Source organism: Cyprinodon tularosa, unplaced genomic scaffold, assembly GCF_016077235.1.
Source record: "Cyprinodon tularosa strain WSP-4 unplaced genomic scaffold, ASM1607723v1 ctg167, whole genome shotgun sequence".
NCBI lineage: Eukaryota > Metazoa > Chordata > Actinopteri > Cyprinodontiformes > Cyprinodontidae > Cyprinodon > Cyprinodon tularosa.
Genome location: NW_024038504.1, coordinates 607,578 through 621,601, shown reverse-complemented (window position 1 = coordinate 621,601; position 14,024 = coordinate 607,578). Strand labels below are relative to the sequence as shown.

Here is a 14,024-nt window from a genome sequence, read left to right as displayed (position 1 = left end):
TATTCTGTCTGTCTGCTTTTTTAAATATAATGCATTTTTTGTTGGTTAGATTGAGTTATTAAGTTAATATAATGGATCCTAATAAAACATTATTAAGTGTAAATGTGTAGAATTTATTAACCTATAGCTTTATATCCTGAGTTATTCTAAAGGAAAGCAAACAGTACCTTATGGATAGCATCCTCCACAAGGGGTAGCCACAATCACAATAATGACAAAAAATTTCATTTCCTGAGACATTTATTCATCGCATTTTTCATACAGTTTCCATTTAGTCATATAGCTGCTCTTCCATAGAAAATAAGTATTAAGTAACATCGAGCATTAAAGCCAAACTTTATTTCTGGACAAGCCTTGCACATGGGCAGGTAAGCCTAAATTCACTTGCTGTTATAGCCACAGGACATAAAAGCAAATTCATATTAGAATCTTTAAAGCCTTCACAATGTTCCTTCAGAGTACTTTCCTACAAACCTAGAACAGTCAATACAGATTTTATGTTTCAGTTTTCATGTAATGATGATAAGTTACTGGTTTACATAATAGAGTGGCATACTTAAATACAGGAAATAATGAAAACCTGCACAATCTTAGTTAAAAATAACAGTTCAAGCATTTTTGCAGAAGCCAATTTTGTAAAATGACAGGGTTACAATAGCACCAAATAAATATTGGACATAAAAAAATATCTAAAAGAAACAAAAAAACAAAACAAAAAAACACTATAGTATCAAGTTACTACACACTTTTTAAGTGTAAAACTGTCCAGTACATCCAAAGTCTTTGATTTAAGTTATGTAAGGAAACTGAAATCTAATTTTATATTCATATTTACAATCTGCTGTAAATGAGTGTTTTGTGGAAACTCATAAAACTCCCATAGGAGAAGTAGTCAAGATAAGAGAATTACAAAAGAAAAAGAGTTTATAAAGGAAGTCATGTTGGTAGTAAGTGCTGATACTAGTAAAGAAATTGGTTCAATGCTTGAATGTCATGCTATAAGGAAGAAAAAGAAACAACTAATTCCCAATATCTGAAGTTCATAGATTATAAACCATATAATTCATCCAAATACAGGCTAAAATCTGTCAGAAAAGCAATAATCATAGTATGTTTTTATAGTAATAAAATACATTTTTCTGAATGTAAACTGCACATCATTTGCATCCAATTTATGTTACCTTAGCTTTCTAGGATAGGATCCGTATTTCTTTAAGAAAGCCTTATTGCAGTTATGGCACAAGATGCCGCTAGTTGATATATTTCATTTATCACTTCCTTTAGAAACTTCTTTAGGTCAAAAACTCTCACCCTCTTTGTAAAATGTTATTTATTTATAAAGTTCTGTCAAGTGAAAACAGCTGTCCTCACATTGTGGTCTCACTGTTCAGGTGGTTGAGGATGTCATTGTCCTGGCAGATGAGTTGATACGGCTTCTCGTTCTCCTCAATCACAGAGTTATGCAAATCAGCATCTTGATTCTGCAGTTCTTCACGGGAAAGGTATTCCACGATGCCGGCACCAAGGGAATCACCCAGTACATTGGTAGTGGTGCGCAAGCGATCTCTGTAATATTCACAGAATGAGAAAATATCAGATGGTATAAAAAAAGGAAGGCAAGTACATTAACATGGACGGTTCTAGATGGGAGGATAGATAAGGCCGGTAGAACTGGTCCTGCTCATTGTAAAGGTACTAAATCCCTTTCTGACAATGAAATGTGTTGGCACAGAAACCCTAACGGATTGGTCCCTGGCTGGGTGACCTGTGCGGGACATGTGGGACCCGTCCCTGGGGGGGCTTTTACTGGGGGTCGTCTGGTCCGGGTGCAGGGCGATGGGCAGGGTCCGAAGCAGGAACTAGATGGGTTAGTTTGGCGGTGACACCGCTCTCCTCCCCCCTATCTGGGTATTAGGTTTACCTATTGGCCCATTCGGTAATCCGGGGACCGGCCACCGGCACTGCTGGGTCCTCGGTCCTGGGATTATTGGATGTGAGTGTTATGTGTGAATGTGCGCTCGTGTTTTTTTTTGTTTTTTGTTTGTTCCTCCTCACAGAGACTGTGTGTTGCAAGTGGGGGCACTAGGGCAGGTAGACGTGATTGAGACTGTATTTTTTTGTTGTTGTTGTGTTTGTCAGGTTGGGGTCTGAACTGCTGCCTCTCCCAAGAACATCTCATGTCTCTGCCAAGTGCGGAGCACATTTCCCCCGTCCTGTTCTCCCTCCGCTGGCTGGCGCCTGGGCTCGCGGGTGCATTGGGGGTGCTCGGTGTTTAGGGGTGGATGCCCAGGCTGGTACTGGCATATTCCTGGCTGTCTGGGTCCCTTAAGGCCCATGGCCGGATCCACTTCGGGGTGGCTGGCTGCCAGTGGAGCCTGCAGACTCATCCCCGTAGCTCCCGGGGGCTCTACCTTTGTGGTGGCTGGGGAATTTCCTCGGGGTCCTATCTTCTCCTCCCTTGGTGGGGGGTCGGATTACCCAGGTTTGCCCAACTTGGGAGCCGTTGCTCTTGGTGTCCCTTTGGGCGTCTGGGGCTTTGAGTCCCCTGGGCTCGCCTCAGTGCTCTGGAGGGGCGCGTCTTCAGCTCTTCACAACAACTATTGAGCATTTCTTTTTGGATAAACTTTACATGCACAAGTGCACTCTCACAAACAACTACAGGTGCTTGGATCCAGGTACTCAGAGATTCACTTCCATATAGGAAGCCCATATTCTTATCTTCAGCTACCACAGTATACATGTGAGATTAAATAATACTACTTATACTTCAGCCATAGTATCAAGGTGATACTTTATTGTATCTCTTATACTATATCTGTTGGTTGTGCTGTTCTTTTTATATCTCTTTGCAGGTGATGAAGCAGACTGAAAATGTTTTATCATTATCTCCCTGTTATCTCCTCTTTCTTTAATCTTTTTCTCCTTTTTTTTTCTCCTGATTTTCCTTTCCTGCTCTATTTACATTGCAGTGTCCATAAAATCTGTGATACTCCAACCGTGAATTATAATACAGCAATTAATATGCATAAAACAAGTGGAACACTATGGCGATAGCCGTACTGCTCCACTTCTGAAAGTAAAATCTGTTGAGCTCTTTTTTGGCATCAAGACAATTATCCTTATTGCCACATTGCCAGACAGGACACTGTATAAAAAGTAAATATATATAAAAAAATTAATAAAATAAATAAATAAATGTTTAGAACCAGCATATCGAAATCTGTGGGTAAGTTGGGGGCTCGCAAAAAATGGCACAACAAGCTAGAGACAAAATAGAGAGATGGTAAACCCCCTAACACCCCCCACCCCCCCCACCCCCCACCCCCCGTTGCTGCACACTGCATAAGTACTTTATAAGAAAAGGCTGTGGTGTAATTGGTCTTCCTTTCCTAGCTGAGCCAAATTTAATAGTTACTTCATTTCGTATAGTAGTAGCCGTTCAAAATGTCCCCACTTTCCTTGATGTGCCTTTGGCTGGTCCCCTACAATTCCTTTTTAAACATCTATCTTTGTACTAAAATATTCTTTCTGTCATGATTTGTGGACATTGAGCTCTAAAGAGAAGCACCATCTCCCTGTAATTAAGTGAAAGGGTGGAGAGTAAAAAAATATGCACACCCAGGAGAAGGAGGGGGTCACTCCAGTGGCTGGAGGTTGGAAGGGATTCTGCTGGGAGTTGCAGGGAAGTGGGCTGCCATTCAGATGGTGTTTGACTGGGAAGGGCCATTTTGAATTGCTGCTACTGTAACTATATTAAATCTGCTGTTGTACAGAGTCTAAAAATGAGACTAAGCAAACCCGGACTGGAGTATCTCACACTAAACAGAGCATTCCTAACCTTGTACTGGACAAATGTATCTTTAGTCAAGTCAATTGAATTGTTGGGTTTTTTTCTTATCAAGCCCCCTTAACACAATAAAATCGGTTGCTCTGCATTATGTATCAATAACCTTTGAAGATGTGCAGCTTCTGAGTTCTATGAAGCTCTGCAATGACATTTAGGCTGACACAGTCCCAGACCAATCGCTGTCAAGCTGACATTTATGGGGACTCACAAGAACCAATCCACGGCGATGATCAGTGTTATGTCCTCTGTGGGCAGCCCCACCGATGTCAATACGATCACCATGGTCACCAGGCCAGCCTGAGGGATGCCTGCTGCTCCGATGCTGGCAGCCGTTGCTGTGATACTGAGTGGGAGGTGGGAGAGATGGAGAAGAGAGTGGAGACATTCAATAAAGAGACACACAGCTCATGTGCACTCCTAGTGGGAGTAGTAGCTTGATGAAACCAAACATGGTATTTTTACACAACTTACTACAAATGTGTTACACATTCACCCCACATTTAGGATACTTTAATGAGAAAACATAACTAATGCGATATGTTGTTGAAAATCATTATACAGTAAGTTTGTCTTTGTAAGAAAGTAAAACAAACCTTTAGTTAAGAAGATAAATCAACTAAATCTGGATTTTCTTGTTCACTTTATTTGGAAAGTTTGTTGACTTCCAAAAGACTGATAGAACCTAAATCTCTGCTAGAAACCATTTTATCAGTCATACAATGTTGTAGTTTTTATTAAAATCTCCATGCTTTTAACTAAACAATAACCTCAATAAGTGGTTACATTGATGGTGGTTTTTGCAGTTTCTGTCGCACACAGTTAAATAACATGCTTCTGTCATTTTTTTGCACATCTCTGGTGTTGTTGCTATTTTTCCCATATCCATTACTGTAAACATGTCCACAGCTGTTATTGATTTTTGTAATTCAGTGTAAAAACACTGAACCCATGCAATACTCTATTGTTTCATGTTCCTAAATGTTATTTTTATACACTTTTCTAACATGCATATTGTGTGACCACTTCTACTAACCTTTTGCTACTGTAAACACCACAATTTCCCCATTGTGGGACAATAAAGGGATTTTCTATTATATTCTATAATTACAATAACAAATGAATAATTGTAGTTCGACAAGAACAAAAAAAGTTGAACTAGATGTTATGAAAAACATTTATAGATAAATGACACAAATCTTTGAGGGGTATAGCTTAAAAAATACAAGGTACATTAGGCTTAGTTTAATTAGTTTTTTTAGTCTACAACTGAAATTGTCTCTTGGCATTTAGGAATTAGAAAAAAAGTGTTTTTGTTTATATTATTGATCCTTTTAATCAGTAATATTACACAAAAGTTTTATACTATATTAAAAAACAAATTGTCAAAAATAAACATGACCATTTTGATTAAATATTGATTCCACTCTTTTATTCATGTCTTGTATTTTTGTGTTAGATATAAGTAAAAATATTTAACCTGATGGTGAGAATCTGCCCAAAGTTCAGGTCCATGTCATTTACTTGAGCGATAAAGATGGCCGCCACAGCCTCATACAGGGCAGTCCCATCCATGTTGATGGTGGCTCCCACAGGAAGGACGAAGCGCGTCACTCGTTTATCAACATGATTGTTTTCTTCAAGACATCGGAAAGTGATGGGCAGTGTAGCAGAGCTGAAACAGAGAGATAGAGCAAAAGATGGAGTAATTAAGGTGCTTGTGGTAACAACTCATCAGCCATCCATTGTTTTTCCCATGTCAATAATTGGGCTTTGATGGCCATAGGCCCAGCAGGACAACATATCTTTTATTCACTGACAGCCTGCTTAAAGACATTTCCAAGATGCTGTCCTGAAGGAATTATCAGACTTATTGCCATATAAACACTTCCAAACCTTTTAGACAGCCTCTAGGTACAGTGTCCTACATCATGCATGCTAAAAATGTATTGATGCAGCAATATAGGGAAATAAAATAAAAGCAGATCATTAAGCTTTGAAAAAGCCAGGAGATTAACATTTTTTAAACTTTGGTGTCTGGACCAAGAAACAGATTTAAGATGTGCAAGGCATCTATTAAGAACTGATATTTGACACAGTGAACAACCCCTACTAGCTTTTCAAAAAAGTTAAAAAGCAATCTACTGGACTTTCAGGCGGTGCAGTGGGTAGCACTGCTGCCTTACAGCATGGAGTTTGCATGTTCTCATGTTCTCCCTGAGCATGCGTGGGTTTTCTCCGGGTACTCCAGCTACCTCCCACAGTCCAAAAACATGACTATTAGGTTAGTTGGAGATAGGCACCAGCAACCCTTGTGACCCCGCTTGGGAAAAACATATGGATGGATGGACTTTGTTTCCAAGTTTGAAGACATTTGAATGTTTTGAAAGATTGGTTAGAAGCCTTTTTCTAACCTATCATTCTAATTTTAGCTACATTTCGCCCATGTATCAAACATGAATGTAATATACTATCAGGCATCCATTTCTGGGATCTTATTTACACCCCAGAGTGTTCTGGGAGTTAAAATGTCTTCAATAAATTTGCAAAGGAGATGAGTAGTTTTGTGACCAGTTTTTACATGAATAAATATGCATTGTGTCCTACATCAAGAGGATGTGGGACGCAAAAGAGAAATCATGACACTAAGGAACATCATGTAACTCACCTAGAGGATGTCCCTAAAGCAGTGATCAGGGCCTGGAGCAGGCCGCCAATGAAACTGTAAGGGTTTCTTCTGGTAACCACAAAGTAGAGCAGCGGCAGGACAAATAGTCCATGGATTAGAAGACCCACAATGACAGATACTGTGTACATCCCCAGCTGACCGCCCACTTCTGCCAGATTCTTCATCTCCACTATTTTTCCAGCGATCAAAAACAAGATTCCAACAGGAGCATACCTGCAAAAGGAGATCGTTCAGACACAAATATTGCTCACTGGGGTAAACAAACATTAAAAAAGCTGTAGATTGTAAATTTTTCTACATGCGTGTTTCCATTACAGGTAACATTTTTTTATTTAAGTCAGAAAACAAATTTGACATTAAGAGCAGCAAATGTGCTTTTATTTACCAAATAATAATGGCAACCAGCCTCATTATGGCCTCATTTAAACCATCAAAAAACTCTTTAAGAGCCTGTCCCTGATCTTTCATGTTGCCAATGACCAGGCCAAAGCATATGGAGAAGACCACCAGACCCAGGGCATTCACGCCGGCCGAGGACCCGGACACAGGGACCGTTTCCTCCACTGTCTCCTACAGAACACAACAGAAATAGTAGTTTTTAACACAGAAGAAGGACTTTAAACTCGTAAACAGTCCTAAATTTGAATTGACCTGTATAGTGTGGAGCACCCTGCTGAGGTTTTCATTCAGGTGAGAGTCTGTTATGTTGAGAGTGTTGGTGAGGTTTAGAGTCACTGTCACATTCCTTGTGTGAATGATCTTCTTATACACTGTTTTATGCTGCAGAGAAACCCATATTTCAAGTTATCAAAGAGATATTAATACTTCAGCACATTACCTTAAATGGTATACTATTGAGAAAACTTATTCTTTATGTGAAAATGACCATACATTCCAAGAGGAAAAAAATAGATTTACCTGAGTGAAGCATGCTTCTACTAGATTGGGGGGGAACATGTTCCTAGATGGAAAGAAAAAAAACTCCAGATGGGTGAAAAATACATTACTGAAACTTAAGTTCACTAATAACCTTATGTAGCACATTTGATGTAAGTAGTGTTCAGATTCTTGTTAAAATGTGTATTTACTGTCATAAAAGAAACAATCAAGTTTTAGAGTGACATTTTTTATTTCAATATTTCAAAGGAAAGCAAACTAAACTAAACTGATACTTTGTTGAAGAAGTGTTTAAACGTTTTTAGTAACGGGGTTTTTCTTTAGCAGCAGGATTGTAAACCACTGGCCCACATGTTTCAAAAGGACAGCAGAGAGGATCATCGGGCTCCTCTTCCCTCCATAAAAGATTTCCTCCCAGCACTGCGTGTCCCGAGCCTGTAACATCATCAGTGACCCCTCACACCCACCATGGACAGTTCTCCCTGCTGCCCTCTGGGAAGAGGCTTTGCAGCATTCAATGCAGATCAGGCAGATTCTGTAACAGCTTTTTCCACGCTCCCATCAAAAACTCTAATTGAGACTCTGCATCACACTTGTAAACATCATATTTGCACTACATGGCTGATTTTTTTAAATAATCTCTTTAAATAGAGCACGACTCAATTTTCCACAGAATATTGCATCACATTTATTTATTTGCACTTCACCTTTATTTATTAATACCTTTTGCAGCATGTCTTTAAACTGGTTTTCCTTTTCTCCTACACTGTTTACATCCTTTATAAATGGAAATGTTCATTTTACTGCTAAGCTGCTCATTCACTGTTGAAAAAACTATATGCATTGAAATTTCATTTTGTATACACTGTGTATACAAAATGACCATAAATTTTGTCAATTTCTAATTAATAAGGTGAAGGTGGAAATATAGTTAAGTCAAGATGCAGACAGACTCCAACCAGAGACCAACATTAAAGCATAAGTTTAAAAATATACAAAACTCTTGCACCCAGTCTGTTTTCCTTTAATGTTTACTGCTTAATTATAAAGTATTGTAGAATTGAATTGAATTTATTTTAACAAATAGGTTTTTATGTTTTAGTTTACAGTTAATACAAAAAACAATATTTACCAAGTTTTCTCCTTTTAACATCAGAAAAAGGTTTAGACTTTTTAGAACGCTTCAAATAACATTACATTTCATATTTTTGGCAAAAACATTGCTCTCTCGAAACCTCCAAGGCCTTACCTGATGAGGTCCAGAAAAGCATCTGTAGTTTGAATCGGTTCAATATTTCCATTTTTCACCACTGGACTGTCCCTGCTGCCTCTGCCCGGCCGGATGATCATCACAATCACGATACCAATAAAGACTGCGATCAGTGTGGTCACCATGTAGTAGACCACCGCGCGTACACCCATTTTGCCTGATGCCTTTCTGTCCAATGAGGAGATACCTGTGACGTGAAGTAGTTGTTTGTTTGCTGGATCTTTAAACTTAACACAATACCAAATACTGAGGAAAAAATTTTGATTTTACAATTTTTTTTATAGATTACATTTAAAAAAAAAGCAGGGATGTGTATTGACATATGTGTTACGATACAATACCTGTCATAATACTTGGGTCACAATACGATATCACAATATTACAATATTACTGTAAATTGCTGTATTTTTCCCAGCTATCAAAATTAAATGTATAGATGAAAAAGCAAGTACTGTAAAGGCTTATCAGAAGATATTGACCATTAAGTTATTTTGGTATTTATGTTGTTTGGGGTTTGAGTCAATCCACATCTTCCACTGTGACTGCCTCAACTACAGATATGGTGCTGCAAAAGTAGACTATTTTCCCTCGTTATTTTAGGTAAAATGTATTGTTTTTTTTATAAATTTGATATTAGAAACTGAAAAATCAATAATATCTCACGATATATCACCAAATAGATTTTTATCCACACCCCCTAAAAATAATCTAAAATATTAAAACCATTTAAATGATTGAAATATGAAATAGGTTGTTTCTGAGTATTAATTAGATGCCAACCTGTGACCAGACTGGAAACAATCAGAGGCAGCACCAGCATCTTCAGCATTCTCATCAGCAGCTCCCCAGGAAAGGAAAAGTATTTTATTTCCCTCATGGACAGGTTGCGTGGGCGCAGGGCGAAGCCTAGGATTACACCTGAACACACACACACAAAAAAAATATCAAATAAAGTAAAATAGATCCAAGTAATTCATACATTCACTGAGAATATGTTGTTAAATCTCCACTGACCCAGAGCTACAGCAGCGATGGTGAACAAAACAAACAGGTTCCTCCTGAGGAAACCTTTGAGGCTTTTTCTGCCAATGGAGCCAATCCTCTGCTTCATGCTGCTCGCTTTCCTCTCCATGGCTCGGCAAAGGCGTCTCTTAAGGTCAGCTTTGACCGGCGAAGGTGGTTTTTCTGTGTCCTCGTTTAAGAAAAGACTTGCACTGTTGGGTGGCTTCTCATTCATAATAAGCTCCAACACCTGGTCTAGGAGGCAGGTCTCGTGTGAAACTGAAAGAAGTTAAAAAAGGAATGTTTGTCCCACCTCTATGTTCAGTCTCAGATATACATGTTATACATCTCAGGAGGCATTTTATGATTGTTCTCTTGTTAATTAAAATTATTTTATGTTTTGTCAAAAGACTCCACAAAACCTCATTTCAATCAGTTCTAACCAAAAATGTCAAAAATCAAATGGAAATAATCATACAATAATTACAAATTTATTTTATATGCAGAAAGTAACCGTTAGGCTATTTTTCAGTCCTCTGTTTGAGAAGATTGTGCAAGCAGCAAAGTGAAACACAAAGTCTTTGGCAAACCGTTTTTCTATTCATCTGTTCCCTAACTATGAAAGTACATCTCTTTAGTTTTATACACTACAGAACATGTTACAGGTTTATTTATATTTAATAGTAACAACATTATTTTATCTGTGAAATAAAATCCATTATGATTTATGATCCTTTTTTTAATTATGGGCAGTTTTTTTTTTTTTTTTTTTAAGTTTCGCCTTTACTAACATTGAGATCATTAGGTTCCCAAATTATCACTAAAGTGAGATAAAGCTAAAAAAGTAAGGATTCTTTTTAAATGCCCTGAATTAAAAAGCTGTCACAGAAAAATGTGAAATAATAGAGCTCTTTTAAGTCTTACCGTGTTTGTCTTTATCTTTATGGAAGTAGAAACACGTGGCTGCTCGTATTGCTTCTTCCTATTTAGCTTCCAAACCTCTTCCTCTTTAACTACACCCTCTGCAAACAGACTCGACTTCCCGCGCTTTAACTCCGTGACGTCTGAGACATCTGTTTATCTAACTACTGCCAAATCATGCCTTCACTTCAGTGAAGTTCCTGCAGTCATTTCAAATTTTTCATATCAGCATTTTACACTGGTTCAAATCAACCAATCTATCTGTCTGTCTGTTTAAAGCTAGACTGTAAAGCCAAATGAAGCATAAGTGAAAGTTTGGTTTAGCTCTTGTTAGTTGTATTTCTGCCTAACTCTGCAGAGCCGCTAGCAGCCTATTTCCTCTTCCAATTTCTGCATCTAATTGTAAGGTGAGAACGCGGTTTGTTTTAACTAGTCCATGTGACTGAGAGCAGTAGGTTTATCTTTGCAAAGAGCAGAAACTGAAATCAAAGAGAATTATTAAATAATGCACATTTTGTTATCAGCATATGTTTCAGATACGTATAAAGGCAAATACACTTAAATTGTTGCAACTGATGTTTCACTGATTTTACACACGGCTATTCAATTTGGTAGTTAGTAGATCAGCTTTTCAAACACCATAGAGCTTGTGCATGTTTTTATACATGCAAGCCTTTGAGGATACGACACAAAGAGGCCTGGTTTTCACAAGGTTTGAGCTGCTTAAAAAAGGTGCAATCTTGCAGACCAGACCTTTAGAGAAGGAGCAAGGTGATTTTCACTCGCAACATAGCAGAATGTGTGAAGAGAACAATCCATTTGGGACTTTCCTTTATATATTTAACTTTAACTTTTGTTATTTTTATGATTGTACCATTTTTAATGTTAATGGCACTTTAAAATAACTATGACAAGAGCACTGTAAATGGTATTTAGCATTATAAATAGTATTTTATAAATAATCATTGTCATTTTTACCTCTAATGTCTTATGACCTTATATGCCACTCTCAAACTGCCAGTAAAACACAATATGCTGATGTGTTGCACACATGCACAAATAAAATGTCTGTACATTTTAGCGTCCCTTATCTAGAATCTTTGAAGTTTAGTACACCCATAGTGAACTGTTCTGTATTTAAATAGCCCCCTAAAATTCGGCTAATATCTTTTCAAAATCCTTTCATCTTTGTTTTTTTAACTAAGTGTCATATTGTGTCATATTTTATAGCAGTTAGAGAGCCAAAGCAGGAATCATAACAAGAATCAATTAAAAACTCAAAATTACTTAAATCCTATCGAAATAATAAATAAAAAAATAAAATTAACAATTAATCATAACAACCAAAATGGATAATAATAATAATGGATAATACATTGGTAACAAAAGGTAGCTTTGCTTTATTTGTGTGTAGAGTAGTAGGCTTAAATAAAATGGCAATAAATGCCAATTCATTAATTGGTATTTGTTTCTATTCAAATGCTTTTTATTATTATCATTTATTTAAAAAAAACTAAAATCTACCAACCAAGATTAGTCTACGCTTTAAAACCATGTGTATACATCACTCTAATCAGACTGTTTCTTCTCTTTAAAGGAACAATATGTCAAGTTTATGTTGATCCAGATTAAGAAAGGTTAAAGGGATTAGTTCCCTTCAGCTTAAAGTCAGTCATACATTATCAAATTTAAAGCCTCTATAGATTCACAACCATTTTGCTCAGACCATTATCTTGTCAAAGCCTGTAACAGTGTAGTTTTAGAGAAAACTGTTTTACAGAGAGTGCCTTGGGCTAGTTTTAAAACAAACCTGTCTCATTCAAATGATTGCAATATCATTTAGCCAAGTAGATCAATAACTAATAACAGTAAAATAAAATCTGAAAACTGAGATGACCAAAAAGCCAGAATACACTAAAACATAAACCAAGTGCATATCTGTAGGGTCTTCAACAAGACAAGACAAGATAATCTACGTCATAATACAAACAACTGAACTTAGAGATCTGGGAAAACACTGCATATGAGAACATTAAAAAAATAAGTGATTGGATAGATGCTGGAAGGTGAAGCATATTTTAAACCCGGAAAGGAAAATCAGACCAGCAATTTAAAAAATACACAAAACTATACTTTCAAACTGCCTATATGTCCTGTATTATACAAATATAACTTCAATTTAAGCTTCAACAAGGAAACACTAATTGTTCCTTAAAATGAAACAGGTACACGCCCTCTGTACAAATATATCAGTTTCTATAATTTCTTTCTAACATTGAGCATAAAGCTGTAGATAGATATTTCTCATAGAGAGCCAGGTATAATTTAAGGAACTACTCACCACTCATGGTTTCAGAAAGTCACTTTCAAGCAGGCCAACTGAAGTCAGGTGACGGTCAGAGCTTAACGAGCGCACACGGCAAAGTGTATGGTTCTCATATGAGCAGCACAATGTTTAACACGCTATGCTCCCAAACAGACAGACATGAAAAGGTTTCTCCTATGGTCTGACCTTCTCATACATCCACACATCCACCTGAAACACACACATTCACACACGCACAAAGGACAGACAACCTTTCATTGCATCTACTGTAAGTGAAACATGAGTACAAAGGGCTACATTGACGACATAGAAAACATTTTACTACTATTCACCCATTTATGCATCACAATGAATCAGTGTAATCACTTTATATATTTTAGGAATGTCCTGATTCAATATCGATACTAGAAATCGGTCTGATATCAGCAATAAAAATGATATCTGAATATATCAGCTTTCATGTAAAACTACTGACATTAGCCTCCTGATAAAAACACACAGCAAAATTAGCAAAATTTAAAGTAGGTAAATTTTTCTTCAAATAAGTGCATTTTTTTCTTGAATTGAGTCTGGTGTGTGACCAGTAACTAGTAACTTTGATTGTGCAGCAACTGAGTTAATAGCTCAGTTACTTTTTTGGAGAAGTAACTAGAAACCATAACTTCCCAACAGCTGCAATATCTGTATTGGTCAATTTACCAATTGACTATCATATAGACAATTGGTCAATTGGTCATTTAAAAAAAATCAATATTAGCAATATGGATAAAAACATTTCTTGGATAAAAAAAATTATTTTCAAAATCATATTTCTAAAATCAGAGGTTATAGACATCTTTCTCAATAAAATAGAATAGATTAGAATTCAACTTTATTGTCATTACACTGTCACAAGTACCAAGCCACGAAATGTAGTTTGCATCTATCATGATGTGCTATACAGGATGTAAATATTTATTTACATATGCATAGAAACCATATGGATTATAAATGCTATATATAAAGTGAGAGTGATTTTAAGAGACTGTAAAATAAATAAATATGGAAGCCATATAAGGATTATACTGGAAAGTTA

General features: G+C 36.9%; 1 protein-coding gene across 1 annotated transcript; it reads right to left on the bottom strand.

Annotated features, from left to right (window-relative positions):
* Positions 1-222: 222 nt before the first annotated feature.
* Positions 223-13,093, bottom strand: slc1a6 (solute carrier family 1 member 6). Its single transcript, XM_038281085.1, has 11 exons — positions 12,965-13,093; positions 9,715-9,981; positions 9,481-9,618; positions 8,680-8,887; positions 7,452-7,494; positions 7,185-7,313; positions 6,919-7,103; positions 6,513-6,746; positions 5,325-5,519; positions 4,056-4,190; positions 223-1,566 (listed from the first exon to the last, which is right to left on the bottom strand). Exons 1-11 carry the CDS (start codon positions 12,969-12,971, stop codon positions 1,368-1,370), a joined length of 1,740 nt encoding a protein of 579 aa, XP_038137013.1. The 5' UTR covers positions 12,972-13,093; the 3' UTR covers positions 223-1,367.
* Between the last annotated feature and the right edge of the window lie 931 nt (positions 13,094-14,024).